Source organism: Panthera onca, chromosome F1, assembly GCF_046562875.1.
Source record: "Panthera onca isolate mPanOnc1 chromosome F1, mPanOnc1 haplotype 2, whole genome shotgun sequence".
Classification (NCBI taxonomy): domain Eukaryota; kingdom Metazoa; phylum Chordata; class Mammalia; order Carnivora; family Felidae; genus Panthera; species Panthera onca.
In genome coordinates, this window is record NC_138355.1 from 39,943,350 (window position 1) to 39,966,712 (window position 23,363).

The following is a 23,363-nucleotide window of genomic DNA, read 5'->3' on the forward strand; positions in this document are numbered from 1 at the left end:
GACAGAAGATGTAATTCCCAGTCAAATTTAAAGTATATGGACTGTGCGATAGTGTTCCTAATGATGGAGTTGTATTTTACTGTTGAGAGTGACAAGTTTTCATCAGGAGAAAAAAATGGTATGTACATACATAGCGGAAGAAGGAATTCTATTTCTTTGATGTTGCAGACTGTCCTACTGTGTCAATAGTTTTTTTAGAAAAAGATTTCTTAGAAAAGCATAGGATATTAAAAAAGCCTCTCCTCTTTAAATGAAACTTTTATTTAAGTTAAAAAACTAAGAAAAGTTGTTATTATCCATGGACTGTAGCTAACAATTGGTACTTTGTTAGTTTCGTTTCTTAAATAGGTACCATTTTGTCACAGTGACACTTACTACAGATTAATCTCAATGACTAAAAAAGAAATCTTATAAATGAGCAGCATGGCTGGTTGTTTCCCTTTATTTGATAATTTTTCTTTTATTTTTCTTATTATGGTACATGTTTTTGTTTTCATTTCTGACATGTGTTTCTATTCCTGTTTTCTTTATCAAAAGATTTTAAATTGGAAATATTTGTGAATCATCATGTAGAGTCCCATAATATTGGGTCCTGTTAGAGGTGATTTTGTTTAGTAACTGTGGTAGCATAGCAAAGGCTATACTTGGGAATCAACTAGACATTGGTTTGGTTTGATAACATCTATATATAGGATTGTCATGAGAATTGAATTAGATGACATATAAAGTCCTAATATATAGGACCCATTAAGTTGTAGGTACCAAAATGAAACCTCTATTATTATGGTAGCCAGTACTCTTATTCTATTACAAGTTACTTATGGTATTATATTTCTGAAATGAATTTGTGAAATTTCTTATATTCTGGTTATCTTGCATGTCTTAAAGGAATAATGGTATTTTTCTTGACAATAATTTAGACTTCCTGAAGAAAGAAAATCAGTGTACAGTGACAGGAGTTATTGCTTCTGTTTTTGAGAAACATTGTATTTGAACTACAGTGAAACTTTAGCAGAACGTTAGAGTTTTTGCTAGCACGCTAGATGTAGTAAAGCCTACAACATTAAAAGCATTGGGGTTAATGTAAAGCACTGCCTATATGTCAAAGTAGCCTTCTGCATCCGTCATGGGGTCATCAACCTGAACAGAGGTTTATTTTACTTGACTAGGAGTTCAAGTTCAGTTGAGTGTGTTTATGACCAGTGCTGTTGACTGCTTTAATAGGTATTTAATGTTCAGTCTCGTTAGATGGTGCACTAGTCCTATGCCACAAGAATGTCATGTGTACTCCAAGTTGGCTCAGAGAGTAGAGGAGTTCCAGAAGAGTGTGAACAGAATGGTAGAGGCTTGAAGAATGTACTTAAATAAATAATCCAGGAACCTTGAAAAGCCTATGCGTATTTAGCTAAAATAGAGAAGAGATAGGGCATTTGATAGTTAAACTAGACTATTTTCTTCATTTTGTTATATAGGTAGAGATGCTAAAATAGATTATGAGTGTCATGAGGAGCCTAAAAGGCTGTATTCCTCGGGTGCCTGTTACAACGTCAGCAACAGACAGTGTCTGACTGTAATCGATGCTCAATTACTGTTTACCCCATGACTGATTTAATGAGTGAAAGAGTCCATGAATAAACAAGTGAACAAAAGCACTAGATCATTGGATAAAATTTATAAGGAGTTGGGTTTTGTCTTAAAATAGGATGACAGTTTTGCTCCCCTCCCAACACCCTGTAATTATTCCTCTCATAGCAGTCCAGAGCCTTTTCCATACATTTGGCTAAGCCCTTTCAGAGCAGAAAGCATTTCTGGTTCATCTCTGTTTTCCTAGCAGCTAGTACATTAGTTAAAAAAAAAAGAACCCTTTTTCATGAACAACAGCAAAATCTTTTTTCAACATGTAATTATGTACCAAGTGAAAGAAACTAGTCTGAAAAGGTTACAGTCTGAATGACTTCACCTGTATGACATTCTGGAAAAAGCAAAGCGGTGGAGACTATAAAAAGATCGGTGGCTGCCAGGGGTTAATGGGGAGGGAGGGATGAATGGGAGGAACAGAGAGGATGTTTAGGGCCATAAAATATACTGTATGATACTGTAATGTTTGATACATGTCATTATACATTTGTCCAAAACTGTAGAATGTACAACACCAAGGGTGAACCCTAATGAACTTTCGGTGATAACGATGTGTCAGTGTAGGTTCATGAATTGTAACAAAAGTACCACTCTGGTGGGGGTTAGGGAAAGCTATGCATATGTGGGAGCACAGGGGGGCTCTAGAGGAAATCTCTGTAACTTTCTTATAATATTGCTGTGAACCTAATACTACTCTAAAAAAAAATGAAAGTTTTTAAAAAAAGTAATGATATGGTAGTAAATTCCCTGCCACTGGAAGTGTTCTTTGTACAAGTTCAGTAACTCTCAGGAAGCTCAGCAGATTTTCATGCATTTAGTTGGCAGGTTGGACAAAATAAGTGTGTGTGTGTGTGTGTGTGTGTGTGTGTGTGTACACATTCTGTTTCAAGTTAAAGATACTTTGAAAAAGAAAACAAATGTCAAAGGAGTACTAGATTGAGTGGGACAAGTTTGTATTCTATGAACTGAAGATAATTTTATAGAGTTCCTATCGAAAATTTCAAAATCTTCATTCCCTGACACTTCATATCCTTTTTCCTTGGTTTATTTTTTTTTGTTTGCCCTTCCTATCTCACATACTGTATATATATATTTTTTTATGTTTACCCTGTTTATTACTTTTCTTCCCTGCCAGAACTTTTCTTTGAGTGTAGAGATTATCATCTGTTGGGTCTGCTACTGTATCTCTAGTACACAGAACAGTGCCTAGCATGAAGGGCTCAATAAATACTGGTTGAATGAATGGATGTCTGCGAGCTTACCGTAGGTGTTACCTACTTATGTGAAAACAATCAATAATTGTGTGACTATTGTGTGATTGAAAACTTTTCCGATTTTTTTAATTACAGAAGGCCTTAAGACCGGATATGGGCTATAATACATTAGCCAACTTTCGAATAGAAAAGAAAATTGGTCGCGGGCAATTTAGTGAAGTTTATAGAGCAGCCTGTCTCTTGGATGGAGTACCAGTAGCTTTAAAAAAAGTGCAGGTAAGATGATTTTAATTCTATGTAAATCAATGTAAAATTATACTATGTGAATAATAAATACAGGAAAGTATGTCCTAAATGATTGGATAATGACAGTCTTGAGAATGCTAGAAAGGAATAAAAATTATACTTTAAAAGCTTGAATTGAGTGTAGTACACAGTAGAAATTAATTTTTAATTTTAATATTACTTCTAGGCTTTAAAAATTGAGCTGGTTTTGTTCACCTAGGTTCAGTAATGACTGGAATGATCCTAGAAAAGCTTTTACAACTCTAGATTTTAAGAGGCAGATTTGAGTTATCACCACCTGCTCCTAACCGGACATGTAACTAGATGTCACATCCTTGGCTGTGGCTATAGGCCTCACGATAGGAAAGTAGACTTTACAAAATGTATTGCCTGAAGTTAGTAAGTGGCATTCAGGATTAGGGTGGGGTGTTAAATTAATGTGGAGAACCACAGTGGCAGTAAATGAAAGAAAAACGAAGTGAGCTTGATTTACTGGAAAATTACAAAAAGAATGAAGTAGATGCAAACAGAGGATTGATAACCTGTTTGAAATTTTCCATCTTGTGTTTGTATCATTCTGGAAGCAGTTTTGCTCTTCAGTCCTGACTTTTTGTCTTGTTTCCCTCAGATTCGTTTTTCTTGCTCCAGCACTCCTTACAAGTCCTACCCTAAGTCTAGCGTCCTAGTTCCACTGAAATGTACTTGCCAGAGCCCTAGAAGTTTCACTTGTCCTAACGAGTCTAGAAAGTGTAACTTCACTTGCCCTCTGGTCTAGACAGTACTTGTCTTTCTGCCTTAGAGTATGTTTGACATCATTCAGCTTTGCTTCACATTTTTCACATAAGGTAGTTATTGTTCACACTTGCCCATGGACTTCCCATTTGATTCCACAACCCTGATATATCTTTTCTGTGTAGTGACCTGTGAGACCAAAGTTTCCTCTTATTATTTTTTTGTAACTTTGTAACTTCTTTACATATACATACATATATATGTGTGTGTGTGTGTGTGTATATACATACATATATATATATATATATGTATGTATATATAAATATTTATTTTGAAAGAGAGAGAGAGAGAGAGAGAAAGAAAGCATGAGCGGGGGAGGGGCAGAGAGAGAGGGAGACACAGAATCTGAAGCAGGCTCCAGGCTCTGAGCTGTCAGCACAGAGCCTGATGTGGGGCTCGAACCCACGAACCGTGAAATCATGACCTGAGCTGAAGTTGGACACTTAGCTGACTGAGCCACCCAGGCACCTCTTTTTTGCAACTTCTTAAAGGATCAGTATACTTGGCAACAGCTATTACAGAGATGAGCAGTTTTCACTTACATTTTTAAGGAAATGTTAAATGTTTATAGAAGACGTTATGTGGCGCATATTAGATATAAAAAAATAATAGAAATGCCCTTGTATACATCACCTGGCTTAAGAAATACAACATTAGAAAAAATTTTTGATCTAGATTTGCTACTCCCTTCCCTCAGAGGTAACCATATCTGGAATTTTGTGTTTTAACATTCCTTTGCTTTTCTTTATAGTTTTCCCCACGTCTGTATAAATATCTAAATAAATTTATTGTTTGCTTTGCATTTTTTGAACTTTAAATAACTATTGTCACCTGTTCGTGCATGTGACTGTTATGTCATGTTCCATTGCTCTTGTTACATGCTGCTTGCTGTTTGGGTTGTTTATAAGTTGTTTACTATTATAAACAATACTTTGTGGTTTTCTTAAGAGCCTTTCCTGGTACACGCATGCCAGTCTTTCTCTTTTGTGTATGCCTGGGAATGGAAATGACGAGCCACAGGGAATGCATGTGGTTGGTTCTCTAAGTTGATACCGGGTTATTTGCCATAGTGGGATGGGTTGACTTTCACCAGCAGCTTATGAGAGTAGCTTATGAGAGTGTTCTTTCTTTTTATATACCACTTACAGCTTAAGAAAAATAGAATATAGAATGCAGATATTAATGTTCACAAAGCAGATGTCTTTGGAAGGACTATTCCCTTACAAAAGAACTCTGACCCATTTTAAAAATGTATTTATTGAATTTCTACTATGCAACTCTAGGCACTGAGAGAAATAAAAGAGAAGGTAGTCATATTATTCCTGCACTCCAGAGGAAAAAGAGTCTTTGTGGAACAATTACATGTGAACCCTGTGGCATGGATTCCTGATTTAAATAGGAGTCTGCAGAATGGAGGTGTCCGTTTGAGCGGTGGGTAGAATCAGAACCTGGGCCAGGCTATCAGTGTGAGAGCAGATTGTGCAGAGCACTGAACAGGAATTTGAAGACTAGGAAAGTAAGGATTCACTGCAGATTCTCAAATCGAGGGACGATCTTCAAAATTCATTCTTTTCAAAATAAAATTACAACCTTAACACACAGAATGGACTGGAAAGAAGACAGCTGCTGACATGCCGCAGGCCATGAAGGCCGGAGGATAGATGGAGTGAGAAATCATTTGGAGGTCCCTGGAGGCCTCCTTCTCCACCTTCCCACTGATTCTGAGTGTAGAAAAACAGACAAGGCTCCATTCCACCTCTAACGATTGCGTTTTAAATCACAGGATTTCGTCATAAAAAATACTTAGACAAGGAGGGAAGAAAGGAGGAAAAGAGGGAGAGAGGAGGAAAGAACAAAAGCTCTTCTAGTTCTCTCACAGTGCCATCTGAGTTGTTTCTTGTCTGTATTTTTCTTTTGATTAGGAATTTGAAAGGACGATGTGAGTTAATATGGGCAATCATATTTCCATTCAGTATCAGATGCCCCCTCCACCTGTTCCCATTTTGCACCGTGATAAACCTCAGTCAACAGTCTCCTGCCGTGAGGAGTTAGCATTTGTCCCTTTGGGTTATGTTGTTTGTCTCTGCTTTATCAAGTGTTGATATTGTGGCATCTTCTAGTTTAAACGTAACTTCTTTATAGAACAGAGGTGATGTCGTGAAGATATTCCTCGCTTATTTAATTAGGGAATAGTGTCTTAGCCTCTGTGAGGAGAAATGTATTTGCATTTCAGATATGTTATTGATTTTGGTGATGTATTACACTTGTGCTGAACAGTAAATCCCATGCTCCCTCCTTAAAAAATTCTCTGTAGCTTGAAATGAAAATGTTTAAAATATTGTTAACCAGACTGCCTTCCTTTCTGAAGACTCTTAGGCCCTCCTCAAAAACTTCATAGTCAAATACTGACTTTCCTCATGCATCTTGTTATTTTGAGGTGAGGTTACTTGGCTGAAGAGCTGTATTACTGTTCCCAGCTCTGCTAGAACCCTTCCTGAATACTGTGCTCGCTTTTATAATTCACTTTTCTGCTTATAAATCGTTAAGGAGACACGTTAGAGTTACCATCCAGGCTTCCTCACCTTCATTTTCAAAGCATTTCTTTACTTTGTCCCACATAACCAAGTTTTACTTTTTCAAAATCCTTAAAAAAAAAAAAAAATAAATAAAGCAATGTCCTAACCTCTGGTGACTTTCCTACAGGTTTGCCTGTTGTCTGTGTGTGGAAAGAAGAGTATACTGAATGCATGTGACTTTGAAATCAGAGATCTGAGAGCCAACAGTATATGACAACATTTACCAATCTTTTTGAAAATGTACTCATATCCCATCATGATTCATTGGCCAAAATTAAGATGGTGCCTTAACTGATGTGACTTTTTTTGCAATTCCATCTGCCGAGATGGCTTCCGTCTCTTGCTGTTTCCTTTCTTTGCCGCTTCCCTCACTATTGCTCATTCACTCAGTCCACCTACTGTTGATATATTGATCACCTAGTGTTCGGTGGACAGGGGGGAAGGCCTTGGGAATTTAAGATAAATAACAGGAGTCATGGGATTCGAATAGAAGTGCAACAGAGACCAATCTGAAGTCACAGGATAGGCACCGGCATGGGAGCAGCCTCCAAGAACACGGGTGAGAGGAGGTTGGGAAAAGTCTTCATAGAGGCTGTGAGCTGGGTCTCAGAACCTCAGTTCTTTGTGTTGGGAGACTATCAAAAGAATTGTTTTGATCTGGTACATGAAATCTCTATATCATGCTTCTTAGTTCATTGATTAGAGCTATGTAATTGGAATTGATTTTTATTTTACTAGTCTTACGATAGTACTGTAGTATGAATTTTGGGTCTTACTGTGTCTCAGTCCTTTGATTTTTTGTTACCCTAATTTTCTAATAGTAGGTGAAACATTTTGATCCTTGGTTTGTTAGTGCTTAAGTTCTCTTTGCTTACTCTTAAGTTTTATGTCCAGATAACGCTGTTTTTCTGTGGGACATCCATTGTCATTGACATTCATTAGAATGAATGGAAAGTACTTTTGTATGGTACTTACAAAGATAAGGTGATAATATGTTTTGTTCAAATTTACCCTTTTGATCCAAGTGATCTCAAAACAACTTCTTGAAGGGACAAATACTCTTTGATATTTACTGCTGTATTTATATTTGATTATTATTATAAAGCATTCATCAAGAATATCACTTTTTAAAGTATATTGATGAACATAACTTTTTTTTTTTTAACATATGTCAATTTTAGTTTCTAGGTTCTGTATGTTTTCACGTAATTAGAAGTTGGGATTACTTGCATTTAGAAATTTGTGAACAATGATAACTTCTTCCATAATGCATACTGATTATAATGCATTCATAATCTCTACAACTATATATTCAGTCTCTTTCAGTATTCACTGTGATTACTGAATTTCCTGCAGCTTTTATCAGCTTCGTTATTTAATCTCTTTGGATTTCCTGTGAACCTTCCAATAGTTATTTGAACAAATGAAAATTGGAAAGTATTTGTAAGAATAATCTATATATTATATTTTTTTAAATTGAAGAATAATTTAATAATTGATGTGTTTACTTGTTAAGGAGACACAAGCTTTTATCTTAAAAATGAAAGCTTCTTATTTTTATTTATTTGTACTTGCAAGTGAGAAAAAGGCATATAAGAAAAAGCAGATTTTTAGTTTTCTTGAAAGTTTAGAGAATAAGGCATTCTAGTTAACAACATTTTGGAGTTATAATGAATTACCATACGTGGCATAAATAGATTATCAACATTGAAATATTTAAATGAGATAATGGACATCGATGAAATAATTTAGTTCTTTGTCCTTTTTTGATGTTTCACAGTGTTTTTTCTTTAGCATCTTATGGTGTCTCAGGGTTGTTATTGTGCTAACCCAAGTTTTGATTGTATGGGTTTATCTTAAAATTTTTAAATGATAAACTCTTCTACTGGCCAAGCCTAGTGAATATATATAGTTGAAGTAACTTTTTATTTATGCTGTTGAAGACTTTTGATATGCTCATTTAATATTTATCAAGGACTTACTATATGGCAGGCACTGGATTTGACAGTGGGATACAGCTGAGTTCAACATTTTTGTTGAGAGGGGGTGGATAGACAGTAAGGCAAATAATTATAGGTAAGAAGGAAATGATGCATCAGGCTCTGTGCTGACAGCTCAGAGACTGGAGCCTGCTTCCGATTCTGTATCTCCATCTCTCTGCCCCTCCCCCACTTGCACTCTGTCTCTGTTTTTCTCAAAAATAAGCAAACATTAAAAAAAAAAAAAAAAAAAATATATATATATATATATATATATATATATATATATATATATATATATAAAAGAGTGTGTACTCCCAGAAAACACAAGAGGTGAGTTTTAGGAAGCTGCAGGTGTTGAAGCAACAGATTATTCTACACAGGTGTCAGTATGAAAGTCAAAGGATGCTATTACAGGCAGAGAAGGAAGGCTGTTTGGGGAGAAATGGGGCAACTGGTAAAAAAAAGCCTCAAAGGAAGCAGAGATGAAAAATCCATCCAGCGCACAGGTAGAGTTAAGACCAGATGAATTAGAACAGCTATGCAGTTTGTGAAAGCAAAGCAGACAGCAAAGACTTTGTGTCAAACAGGAGATGGCATTTTCCATCGAGCATGGTGGAAAATACACCAAGTGCATACACCAAGAGGCAGCAGCTTCCGAGTAGTCATTTTTAACTTCCACTGTGGGCATTGTAATCGCGTATCTGCTGATCTGTGGTTCTTCCTATACTGTGCTTAAAATGCATTCAAATGGGAAGTGTAAGAGAGTACAACATGTCCAAGAGTAAGGGGAACTCCAAGCAAAACTCCAAGAAATACCCTGAACCCTTCCATGCCATGGGACATGGAACAATGATAACATGTGAATAGAGAAATGAAGTCATACACAGTGGAAATTAACCATGACTGGGAATTAGCAAGACAGAGAGAGATTCTAAAGTGGAGGCATCTGTATTGCTCAAATAGCTGACAAAGGTCCAAGAGAGTTAACAACTGAGATCAGACCTTGAATAAGAGGTCTGAAGAAAATGAAATGATGAATGCATGGTAATCAAGATGAGGTCAAAGAACAACTTTTGTTGGAAACAGGGGATGGAAGGGAAGTGGGAATTTAACTACAGAAGGAGTAAGGTAAGTGCAGGGTAAGCGATGGACCGAGAGGGCTGACTGAGTGCCATGGAGTGAGGCATGGTCTCAAAAGAGTCAACATGGTACCAAGCAATGGACATGAGATCATGACCTGAGCCGAAGTTGGATGCTTAACTGAGCCACCCAGGCACCCCTGGGATTACACACTCTTGATTCTTCTCCCTCTCTGGGTATCCCTTTTCTGTCCCCTTCAATGGCTTTTCTTTTCCTAACTTTATGGGGCACAGTTATAATTTTGGATCCTTTGGTTCTTCTATAGCCACATTCTCATTCACAGCTTCCAACATACCTTCGTAGGGTAGCTTCTTAATCTATACAGGCCCTGACTAAGTTTTGCTGAGCTTTAGTCTCAGAATAAATTTAGAATAATTTAGAATAATATTAGAATAAAAGTGAATTTCCTGTGATAATTTTTAGAGTTTTGTTTTGTTTTGTTTTTGTTTTTAATTTTGAGGAAACCTATCAAACAGGGCTTCCTGATGGACTCCTCGAGGTTGGATCACTGCTAGCCTGTTGAGTTAAAAGGCATTTCTTTGGAAACAAAAGTTTTTAATAGTCAAAGAGTAATTAGTGACACTCACAGGTATCTAGTTCTATACCACCATTTGCCAGGACCTTAAGGAATCCACAAGAAAGAAATTGAGGCCTGTCTTATAATTTGCAGTTCAAACATGTTGATGCATTAAGAGAGAAAGGATGACAGAAGCTAGATCCTAGGCCTTGGTGTTATAAAGAGAGCAAGTTTCTGGCATCAGTGTAGAACTCTTCCTGCACTCACCTTGCTTAATGCTTTGCCCCTCCTCCTCCATCCCAATCTCTCCACCCTTTAAGTGCCTCTGTATTTAGTCAGGGAAGTGCTGGTGGTAGAGACCTTAATTATTTGGACGTTAACTTGTTCAATGATTGTGGTTTATATCTAGAGGGTTCACAGCCCTCGTGCTGTGGATTGTTTTACTCTCCCACCCCCACCCCCCACTCATCCTCTACCCCTTCAAATAAGAGAGACAGGCTCTGGAAGGGAAAGTCTGAGCTACCCAAGCACCCTGTGATTACACAATCTTGATTCTCCTCCCTCTCCAGGTATCCCTTTTCTGTCCCTTTCAATGGCTTTTCTTTTCCTAACCCTTTATGGGGCACTTTCCACAGTTATAATTTTGGATCCTTCGGTTCTCCTGTAGCCACATTCTCATTCACAGCTTCCAATGTACCTTTGTACACCTTCAAATAAGAGAGACCGGCTCTGGAAGGGAAAGTCTGCCTACCAGTCAACAAGTAAGAGAACCAGAAATGTACAGGCTGATAATAAAAATATTCCTTAAAGCTCCTCTCCCCTCACTCCAACAATGGTTAGGGAATGGTCTGTACAGCCACTGGTCAGTTGGAATAAGGGATGGAAGCATCACTATGGCACCAGGTAAAGAAGGCAAGAACACTGGGATGAAGAAAGGCATAATCCAGGGGTGACTGAGGTTTTGTCATATGGAGTACAGTGACTCAATTTAGGGACAGTTCAGTTCATTTAGTCATGCTCTATAAAGCTGGGGAGGCCTAGGGAATATTTGGGTAAGATTTTTATTTATGTAATATCTATTTAAAGTGAGATATACCAGGTTTTTCAAGCTTCCTTAGTATATAATTTTTAAGTACTTTCATTGCTACATTTTAAGTGTTTTTTTTTTTTTTTTTTTTTTCCTAACAAATTGACATATGCCTTTTCAAGGACATTTCTGTTAAGTTACTTGAAGGTCCTCTTTTTCCTCTTAAAGATATCCGGTGTTATCCTTTTCAGTTTCATCAGTCATGAGTAATTTTTGGCAAAATTTGAAGATGACAAAAGAAAACTTTTAAAAATGATTCAGAAAGTACTGAGAATTTATTAGCCAGTACTTGCCTAAACACTGTTAGTAACTTTGCTCTTACCAAGTGTACTAAAAACCCAAAGAAACTTGAGTAGAGCTCAAAAAGATGGCTTCTGGAGCAAAGCTTGTAAATATCCTATGAAAGCTATTTTTACAAACTCTAGATTTTGTTTTTCCTTGTGTGTTGTCTTTTCTTGCTCATGAAATCAGACAGTCTTGAATCTATGTCTGGGAATGATTTGATCTAAATCTCCAGTTTTTATTTTTGTCTTGACTTGCTGGCTGAGAGAAAAAGAAAGATAAGATACTAATGAATTTCTGATTAAATGTATTTATAAATGTATTTGGTTCAGATTTTAGTTTTGCCTCAAATGTGCCAGCCATGCTTATCTCTCAGTGAATAAGGAAAGACTTTGATATTATTGAAAATTCAGTTAAAAATAAAAGTTAATTTGTAGTACTAAATTAGTTATAATTTGAATTAGAAATTCATGATTTCTGTGGAGCACACTTCCATCTTGCTATGTTGTGTCTATTTGGAGTTTCCTAAAGCACTTGGACACATCTTTTTCTCATTCACTAGCTTTGCCTTTTAAGTATTTTTCCCATCATAGATACATTGATTATTGGGAGGTTAGATTTATACATGTCTCCAAGTTTATGATTTTCTTCATTTTAATTACTAGTACCAGAATGAACCTTTCTCTTTTTCATTAAAAAAAAAAGTTTTCAGGAATTCCTTTAAAATCTAAGACATTTAACATTTTGTATTTCCCTGCATTTCTTTCAATTATATCAAGTCCATTGTGACTAGGAGGTCCTAAGAATGGCATTAGCATTCATGATTTGGTGAGAATCAGTTATTTCTCTTGCCATTTTGATTTTTAACCATAAATAGTCTCTCTGTGTATATTTCATAACTATACTAATATCAAGTTCAAAATTTTGTTTACATTAATATTTATTATTTAACTTGTTACATAAGTAATATCAATTTTTCTGCCATCATTTGGCAATTTGAGGAATGTGTGCCTTTTTATATGAAATTGCTGAGTGTAGAGATGCTTGGGTGGCTCATTTGGTTAAGTGTCCAACCCTTGATTTCAGCTCAGGTCGTGATCTCATGGTTTGTGGGATCGAGCCCCATGTAGGGCTCTGTGCTGACAGCTTGGAGCCTGCTTAGGATTCTTTCTCTCCCTTCCTCTTTGCCCCTCCCCCACTAGCTTGCTCTCCCTCTCTCTTTCTCGCTCAAAAATAAATTAATTAAAAAGAAGAAATTGCTAAGTATGAAGCAATTTAATGAAGCAAAAGTAATGAACTTTTGATTTTACTTATTTCTATAAGAAATCTTTCTTTTTTTAAAAAAATATATTTTATTTTTTTTTAATTTAATTTATTTTTTTTTTTCAATTTACATTCAAGTAAGTTATCATATAGTGCAACAATGATTTCAGGAGTAGATTCCTTAATGCCCCTTACCCATTTACCCCATCCCCTCCTTGCCACAACCCTTCCAGTAACCCTCTGTTTGTTCTCCATGTTTAAGAGTCTCTTATGTTTTCTCTCCCTCCCTGTTTTTATATTATTTTTGCTTCCCTTTCCTTATGTTCATCTGTTTTGTATCTTAAAGTCCTCATATGGTGAAGTCATATGTGTTGGTTTTCATGTGTTGGTTGGCCATCTGGATGTCTTCTTCGGAGAAGTGTCTATTCATGTCTTTTGCCCATTTCTTCACTGGATTATTTGTTTTTTGGGTGTCGAGTTTGATAAGTTCTCTATAGATTTTGGATACTAACCCTTTATCTGATATGTGGTTTGCAGATATCTTCTCCCATTCCGTTGGTTGCCTTTTAGTTTTGCTGATTGTTCCCTTCGTGGTGCAGAAGCTTTTTATTTTGATAAGGTCCCAGTGGTTTATTTTTGCTTTTGTTTCCCTTCCTTCTGGTGATGTGTTGAATAAGAAGTTGCTGCAGCCAGGGTCAAAGAGGTTTTTGTCTGCTTTCTCCTCGAGGATTTTGGTGGCTTCCTGTCTTATATTTAGGCCTTTCATCCATTTTGAGTTTATTTTTGTGTATGGTATAAGAAAGTGGTCCAGGTTCATTTTTCTGCATGTCGCTGTCCAGTTTTCCCAGCACCACTTGCTGAAGAGACTGTCTTTATTCCATTGGATATTCTTTCTTGCTTTGTCAAAGATTAGTTAGCCATACGTTTGTGGGTCCATTTCTGGGTTCTCTATTCTGTTCCATTGATCTGAGTGTCTATTCTTGTGCCAGTACCATACTGTCTTGATGATTACAGCTTTGTAATACAGCTTGAAGTCTGTCTATAAGAAACCTTTCTGAAGTATTCTGCTTTCCTGCACATATAATCCCTGCCAGACATACTCCATCCCCTTGAGGGTCTCACATCACTTTGTACAAGTAGTGCTGAGTAGATTGTGTGTTCATTTCCTTTGTTCCAGGTTGCATTCTGCATCTGGCAGTGTGCATCTTTAGGACTGCAAACTTGTTTTCTTGTTTGTATCCACGGTAAAATCTAGTCAGTTGACAACACAGTTTTGTGAATGAAAGAAAGCAAGAATGAGCCAATTTATTTATGTTAATTGTCTTTATGTGTAGTGCAGTTCTTAGCTATTTCACATTAAAACTTGAAAAACATAAATTTGATATTAAAACTTTTCATTAGAAAATAAATAAATAAAAATAAATAAAGTTGAAGACTAGAAATATGAGAAGTATTTTGCTGTAAGTCAGGTGAAAAAGCATATATAATGCATACTGCCTCTGTTTTCACTATCTAAAACACACATACATTTGTACAAGAAATGGAAGAGTGAGCACAAGCTAAAATTCTTTAAGAAAGTGATTTTGCCAATTTTTTGTTTAAAATTTTTATTTATATTTTCCTTAATTTTTTTTAATTAAGGGAAAATTAGAACTACATGCATGTTTGGATGTTAAAAATGATAGTAAGCAAACATTTCCTCTTATAAGTTGTATTTATTCCCCCATATTCTGTATTTTCTTTTATGCCTTAGATATCTGTTATTTCTGGCTAGCAGAATCTTAACAATTTTTTCAAAGTTCAGCTTTAATGTTACCCACTCCTCACATGGTGATTCCTTCTTTAGATTTTTTTTTAAATGTTTTTATTTATTTTTGAGACAGAGAGAGACAGAGCATGAGCAGGGGAGGGGCAGAGAGAGAGGGAGACACAGAATCTGAAGCAGGTTCCAGGCTCCGAGCTGTCAGCACAGAGCCCCACATGGGGCTCAAACTCACTTAGTGTGAGATCATGACCTGAGCTGAAGTCGGACGCTCAACCAACTGAGCCACCCAGGTGCCCTGGAGATTCTTTCTTTAGATTTCTCATACTGCACTTTGCACACACATGTATTTTAGTACTTATTAGTTAGTTGTATATGTATTGGACTTCGCAAGAGTCTAGGCTATTCACGAAAACAGACTCCAGAGCTGGAACGATCTGGATTCAAGTGCTTGTTCTGTCACTTACTAATTTTACAACCATAAGCATATATTTAACCTCTCTGAGTCTCAGTCCTTTTTCTAAATTGAAGCCAGTACTACCTACCTTACAGGAACATGGTAAAGATTGTAGCAGCATATATAAGAGGCTACACCCTCTAGTAGGTGTTCAATAATTTCTGCTGGAGTCAAAAAGACTTGGATCATGACTGCCACTCCTTTCAGGTTATATACCTACTTTTCCTGGAACATATTGGCAGTCTGAATCAGGAGGACTTGGTCAAGTTGATGACTATAAATGTCATTAAAGTTGTTTTGTTATATGACTAGGGTTTTTTTTTTTTTTTCCTTTAGAGAGAGAGAGAGAGAGAGAGAGCATGCAATGGGGGAGATGGGCAGGAGAAGGGGGGGTGGGGAGAGAGAGAGAGAGAGAGAGACAGACAGACAGAGAACCTCAAGCAGGCTCCATGCTCAGCATGAAGCTGGATGTGGGGCTTGATATCATGACCCTGAGCTGAAAGCAAGAGTTGGATGCTCAACCAATTTAGCCACCCAGGCACCCCTATGATTAGGGTTTTAACCAGCTTGTAGTCATGACTTATCCAGATATATTCTCCAATATTTAGCATATTGCTTATTTGTTTATTTGTTTATTTATTTATTTATTTTCCACACACTTAGAGCACTGATAGCGTTCTTTGTTTTCAGACACATCCTAATATCCATTTTATTATATTATATATTTTTATACTTTTCACATTAGACCCATATTTCTCAACCTTTTACTCATTATTACCCCCAGGAGCCTTTTTAGATAGTTTTTCCTAATTGCTCCTCTCCCTTAGGAAATTTTAATTCCACAGATAAGAGTAGATCTGTTTACGTGTTGTATGTATATCTGTGACATACTGTTAAAAAGGGCAAGATTTTGTCACTGCTCTTTCCAAAGAAACAGTTTGGAGTGATAGCTTCCCTATCACGGTGTGCATTTGACTTTTTAGACATGATTTGATTGTGTAGATTAATCATTCAGAGCCGGTGTTACATAGTTGGAAAACTCTGAGAGTAAATTCTGGCTGCTCCGTTAATTAGCTGTGTGAACTTTTGTCAGTTTCTTATGCTTTCTAAACCTACTTTCCCTCATCTATAAGATGGAAATATTGTCTTCTTAAGGATTAAACGAAAATTAAATGAGGTAGTTAATGTAGTTAATGTAATATGTTTAACACATATTAATTGTTCAATACATGTTAGCTCTTACTTTATTATGATCACAACATCCATTCTGTTTCATTTGAACCTAAGGCTTGAAATGTCTAGTGGTTCTCTTTTCTCATTGTTATTTTTTAAATTTGTTTGAAACGTTATTTATTTTGAGCAGGGGTGGGGGGTGGGCAGAGAGAGAGGGAGAGAGAGAATCCCAAGCAGACTCCACACTGTTAGCACAGAGCCCAATGTGGGGCTCGATTCCATGAATCATGAGATCATGACTTGAGCCAATATCAAGAGTCAGATGCTCAATTGACTGAGCCACCTAGTCACCCTTCTTTTCTCAGTTTTAATACTCACTGCCTGTGGAGGGAAAATGTAAACTCTGGAGGTAACATGAGATAAAATACCTACAGTTTTTCAAAGCTCCTAAAATGCTAATCGGGAAGAAAATTTCTTAGTAGGTGTATAAACTATATGTAAAGTATTATAATGAATTTATGTGGTGTCTTGAACCATAGATTATTAGTTTATTCTTGAACCATAGATTATTAGTTTATTAAATAATTCTGGATTCTATTTTTAGATATTTGACTTAATGGATTCCAAAGCACGTGCTGATTGTATCAAAGAAATTGATCTCCTTAAGGTAAATAAATGAACTATTGACTATTTTTAACATAGCTGAGCCTGTTGATAAAAGTGATTTATAAAAATACTGCACTTATAAGGAAAAAGATTTTTAAGACTTAACTTAGGCCGCATTGGTTTTAAGCAACATGATGTAAATTTGTATCTCACTATATGGAAGAATGTAGTTACCTTTTGGATTCATCATAAAATAATTTAATTGGGACATTTGGTAAAATTAGCTCCCCCCACTCCCCACCCCCCTGCTTTTCAAACTAGGAAATAAAATGAGCATAAAACATTGAAGAAATTTTTTCTTGACCATCCCAATTAGACGTATTCTAAAGGTTAAGTAACATAAATGTGTATTGGTATTATCCAAAGTTCAAGATATAATATAGATGTATATCTCAAGATGTAATATATTGAGAATGTGGACTGATCCAACTGGGTACATGGTTTTTATAATATTTCTGTAACATTTTCCCAGATTTAGAGAGGGTGATGTAAAGAGTATGTCAGAATTAGCTTTTCAGTTTCTTATCCACTCAAAGAATGCGACTGAAATTTCAGTTATCTCTAAACTGCTTTTATTCTAGTGAAATTTCCTTGAGGAATGATGTAGCTTGTGTTCTGTTTTCAGCTACTAGATAAGACTTGGATGTTTTTATGCCATACGTTTTTGTTTGTGCCTAACATGAATCAGATTTATCAAAAAAGATAAGAGTAAGATCAAAATGAACCACACGTTCCATCTGTTCTGTTAGTTGTAGTTATTTCCTGGGCCATGAAGCAACTGCTTTAAAAATAAATATAAATTGTTATAGAGAAGTATTATAGAAGATGTGGAGGAAAACCGTGTAAGTAGAAAGAAGAGAAGAAAATCATGTATATACCATCTGGGAGAATTCTTGAATAATTTTCTTTGAGAAACTATTTGTCTTATGTTATCTTGTTTAAAGATTGAACAAAAAGATTGTACAAAAGGATTGTCCGTGTGTATAGACTGATGTGTATATTTTTGCAAGGTCAAATTTTTCTTAGGATCATTTAATGACTCAACCCCATAGGTAAACTTATATCATTTGATGTAAAAATTATATTTAGATACAGTCGATGTCCTTTTATTTTGTTTTGTTTTAAACCACTGGTTATAGTTACATAAGGATCAGGCCAACTTCAAAACCGGAGTAGGAATACTTTATTTACCACCGAGCACCCGTAATGACAGTTCCCATTTTGAAGATGTAATTTTTAGCAATTGGTGCTTTAATGATGTCATTCATTTATATATTTTTTTCAATATATGAAATTTATTATCAAATTGGTTTCCATACAACACCCAGTGCTCATCCCAAAAGGTGCCCTCCTCAATACCCATCACCCACCCTCCCCTTCATTTATATTTATATATTTATTGAACATAGTAATATGTACTTTCAAACTTTCTAAAAGTTTTCAAACTTTCTATTATTTCTAATAAAGAATATCAAAATAAACTGGTATCTACTTTTAATAATTACAATACATGTTTCAAAATTCACTGGCTTAAAGAAAAATATACATGATGTCTTGTTAAGATTTCTAGCTTAAAAATGAAATGCAATAACTAAGTTTATTCTTCAGTTAGGAAACTATAAGTGATTCTTGATAATTTACAATTGAAAAACTTTTCTGGTGCCTGTTTGTTTGTTTGTTTTTGTTTGTATGTTTTTCCATCAGCAACTCAACCATCCAAATGTAATTAAATATTATGCATCATTCATTGAAGATAATGAACTTAACATAGTTTTGGAATTAGCTGATGCTGGTGATCTATCCAGAATGATAAAGGTAAGGGTTTGTTTTGTTTTTTGTAAACTAAATATTTATTTTTTCTGATAAAAATTGTCTGTTAAACATACAGGTATATCAGATACTTTAAAGACCTCATTGTCATACTTTAACATATGATAGATATGTAGTGAATGACAGATCGTAGTGATGATTATGATTTTGAAGCTGGTTTATCTGGTGACGTTTACACTTCAACTGAGGTGTGTGAACACTCTGAAACCAACTTGGAAATAGACCAACAGATTTGTCTTCTGTAAGCTGAAGTTAAAATTTTGCAGCTTGATTTCTCTGAACAGACCACCCTTGATCCTGTATCTGTAGATATCAGGCAAAGGGTAACAGAAAGGGATTCTAGAGAATCTGGACCTGTTCCTAGGAGGGTTTCATCAAAGAATAAAATGGGCTTTGCATTCAGACCTTGCACATCAAACCCTGATTCAACCACTTAAAAGTTTATTTAACTTTCTTTTCTAAGAGCATATAAATTGGTTTAAGTTCAGTTACAAGTTATAGAAACCCTCAAATTACAGTGTCCTAAACACTGCTTGTCCTTAGGCAAGTTACTTTCGTGTACCACAGTTTCTCAAAAACAAAATAATAATAGAACCTACTTCATAGGATTGTTGTTAATGATTAATTGATATTTATTCAGAGATAAGAACTGTGTCTCACACATAGTAAGGCTATGCAAATGGGAGCTAGTGCTGTATTATTATTGTTGTTAATTATATTTTTCTGTTACATAAAATTCTGGGGCTAATAGGGCAGCTCTGATCTATCAAATTCTCAGAAACCAAGCCTATTTATAGCTGATAAAGTCCCCTTTTGCCGGCATGTAAGGATATAGGATATTTGCTAGCTGTATCTTTTTTTTTTTTTTTTAATTTTTTTAAACATTTATTTTTGAGACAGAGAGAGACCATGAACAGGGGAGGGTCAGAGAAAGAGGGAGACACAGAATCTGAAACAGGCTCTAGGCTCTGAGCTGTCAGCACAGAGCCCGACGCGGGGCTCGAACCCACAGACCGCAAGATCATGACCTGAGCCAAAGTCGGACGCTTAACCGACTGAGCCACCCAGGCGCCCCTTGCTAGCTGTATCTTGAGGTACATTGCTGGATACTGCCACACAACATTTTTAGCTTCATCCCAGTGGCCAAAATTTGGTCTTATGAACATGTGTAGCTGCAAGGGAGGGTGGAATATATAGTCGTCATTTGGCTGGTCATGTGCCAGCTAAACTTCTACTATTCAGGAAGACATGTTGAACAGAGTGGAAATCAATGAAGACCAACTAAATGAGAAAAGCAAGGCTCTTTATTCTGAGCTTGCTATAGCACGCAAGGGAGTCAACCATTGTCACTGACATTTTACTAGAGATTCATAGGCAGGCAGAGGAATTAGAAAATCTTTATAATGGGAAAAATAAGCCTTTAGGTATGACCTGATTAGAGGCTGCTGGCCTGAAGGAGCTATAGGTGAGCTACTCAGAAGTGAGGCATATCATCTGGCTTTCTCTGGTTCGTCCTAAGTTGGAAGCAGGAACAAAAATTAGGGAAGCTGTCAGTTATTAATCAAGTCCTGGGCATTTGGGGCTGATTGTTACAGGGTTACTGTTCGGCTTCCTGGATTGTCACTAGAGACAGCAGTCTGGCTTCCTGCATGTCTGACATAGAAGGCTGGCGTCCTGGGTTGTTTGTTATGGATAAAAGGTTTCCTGGTCAGGTTGCTGAAGGTTGTGGTTCAAAGTTCTATTTTTATATGATCTGGCCATTGACTGTATATTTGGTCAACAGATATTGGAGCGCAGCTAGTAATCTCTGCCACATGGAGTTCTTAAAAACAATGTTGCTTTATATGCATTACCATATTTACTCTTCACAAGGACTCTGGCAGGTAAATTTGACACTTAGAGAAGACAGTCATCATCACTAGTAAATAGAAGGACTAGTGTGTGAAATTAAGTTTGTCTTCTGATACAAAATTACATGTGTTTTCCCTTAATGGCCCTTAGAGATTTTTGTATCACAGAACTCCTTTGAAAAATCAGATGAAAACCCTTGACCTTCTCCCCAGAAGATGTTAATGCACACAAAATCTGCATTCCATCACAAAGCCTGCACAGATTTTCTGATCAAGGCACTCACCAGTTCTCTAGCAGTAGTTAGGATCCCTCGTCTCCAGTGGAAGGTCAGTGTCAGCCACTTACACTCTCCTCTTGCTTAACTTCTCTTAGGATTAGTTTCCTCATTCATAAGATGGAGGCAGTTTTGAGGTTGCTTTCTAAATTATAAAAATACTGCATAACAGGGAGGTAATATTTTTTATTATCACAGAATGCTATCAAACTGACTCTGTTTCAAGTCCCATGGTTTGAGTGACTCACTTCTAATCGGTTATCTGATTTTCTCTTTTAGGGACTTCCCACCACTAGCACAAACTGTCTTTGCAAATTAATGAACAATTAAAAAAAATTGTGGTTTTAATTTTAAAAAGAAATACAAACACACAAACGCCAAATCTGCAAAACAGCTATCAAGATGAGACCCATAAAAGCAAATGTAAATAGTCCTTATAAGAGAGACAATTAATATAAAATTCTTGGCTTAAACTCTAAGTGCAAGAGTTATTTAAGTATTTATAGTGGGAAGCAAAGAGGGCAAATCTTTATTGGGCAAATACCAACCAAAGGCAGATAAAAAAACGTACAGTTTTCAGTTGTCAGGTTTTGCCCCTGCTGAGAGATCGATGATTTGGGGTTTTGATTGTGCTCTAGAGATTTTTGCCCTTTTTCAGTTTAGTTTTTTTTCTTTGCTACTGCTACTCCACACATACAGGTCGCTGTCCCTGACCCATTGCCAAGGCATGCCTGAGCCCATAACATTTACCTTGGAAGAATTCTCCTGTCCTTTCACCACTTGAGAAAACTAGTGCACAATCAGAGTACCTTATAGAAGAAGCCCTGTTACCTGTGTCTTTAGCAGATTCAGATTTCTTAGGCCACTGAGGGAGGAAAAATTTGCCGGTGTGTTTTTATATTTATTGTGATGATGAACTCAGTTCTCTTACTTAAATGGATCTTGCCTTCAGTTGACTTTTTCAGAGAGTTGTTTTATCAGCTGACCCAGTGGAATGTAGTAAGATCGATTCTGTGTTTGGTAATGAATAGTAACATACAGTTATAGAATCGATAACTATCCTCTTGAAGTATCCTTGGGGCCTCTGACTAAAATTTGAACGTATCTATCATGTAAAATAGTACTTAGGAAACTTTTTTTAAAAATAAAAGATACCAACTGATTGCTAGTAAGTTATAAGTTTATAGAGCAATTTATTGTACTTCAATAGAACCGAGGTAGTTTTCTTTTTTTTTTTTTTTTAATTTTTTTTTTTTTTAACGTTTATTTATTTTTGAGACAGAGAGAGACAGAGAGAGACAGAGCATGAATGGGGGAGGGGCAGAGAGAGAGGGAGACACAGAATCGGAAGCAGGCTCCAGGCTCTGAGCCATCAGCCCAGAACCCGACGCGGGGCTCGAACTCACGGACCGCGAGATCGTGACCTGAGCCGAAGTCGGACGCTTAACCGACTGAGCCACCCAGGTGCCCCCAAACCGAGGTAGTTTTCTAGAGAATTGGGATATCATTCTTCCTTCCTGTCTAATAGACATTATATAAGCCTTTAATGACCCTATCCTTTACTGTAGGTACCATTAGTCTGTCTCACCAAGGTAGAAGGATTCTGGGTCAGATTTACCAGATCATCTTGGAGACCTTCTAAAGGTTGAAAGTTATATTGTCAAACCTATAGATCTTTAGAATAGTCTCAGCATAATGGCCACACTAGAAAGGTATTCCAATGTCCATAACAGAAAGTTTGACCAAGGAGTTTCACATGAGTAGAATATTTTTATATCTGGTTACATTTATGTATGTTTTTTATGATAAAGAAGGACAATAAAGAGGCGAGAGGTGCTGCTATTTTAAGTAAGACGATGAAAGAAAACACTACTGACTTAAGTCTTACACCCCCACCTCCACCTGCCTTTCCCTCCATACTGCCCTGGTTCTGTTTTTTCCCTTTGCAGAGAGACACTCCTGACCCTGTTTCCAACACCACAAGAAATGGCTCTTGAGTGACCTCTGTCATTAAATCCAGTGGACTTCAACCAGTGCTCATTCTGCTTGATGTCTCAGCTGCACGTGGCTCTGTTGTTCCTATGCTTCTTCTTAAAAGACTCCCCCACTGGCTTGTTGAGTCCCATAGTGCCTTGGTTTCCTTCCTGCCTCTCTGGAGACTCTGATTCTTCTTAACTGACACATTCTCATCTCTTGGCCTTTAATGACGGAGTTTTAAAAGTTTCAGTCCTGACTTTTTTTTCCTTTCTGCTTTATACTTTCCTCATAGTTGATGTCATTCGTGCCTGTGGATTCAGTTACTTTCTGTACACCGTTGATTTCTAACTTTTTGTCTTTAGTCTGGAGCTGTCTTTCAGTTCTGAACTCACGTTAACTCAACACGTCTGTAAAGAAGTTCACGATCATCCTCACAGACTACCCTCCTCCTCCAATGCTAACTTGATACTCGGTTCCAGTCTGCCCAGTTGTGCATGCTAGAGCCCAGGACTCTTCTTTGACACTTCTTTTTTTTTTTTTTTTTTTCCTTCTTTGACACTTCTGTCCCTCACCAAGTTCAGTTTTTTCTTTTAAATG

General features: G+C 36.6%; 1 protein-coding gene across 1 annotated transcript in view; it reads left to right on the top strand.

The window, feature by feature from the left end:
* Window positions 1-23,363, top strand: part of NEK7 (NIMA related kinase 7) — a 157,606-nt gene that overhangs the window by 81,201 nt on the left and 53,042 nt on the right. Inside the window, exons 3-5 of the mRNA XM_060644030.3 lie at window positions 2,988-3,128; window positions 16,773-16,835; window positions 18,539-18,649. Of these exons, the coding sequence (XP_060500013.1) occupies window positions 2,988-3,128; window positions 16,773-16,835; window positions 18,539-18,649 (315 nt within the window). The remainder of the gene's footprint in view (window positions 1-2,987; window positions 3,129-16,772; window positions 16,836-18,538; window positions 18,650-23,363) is intronic.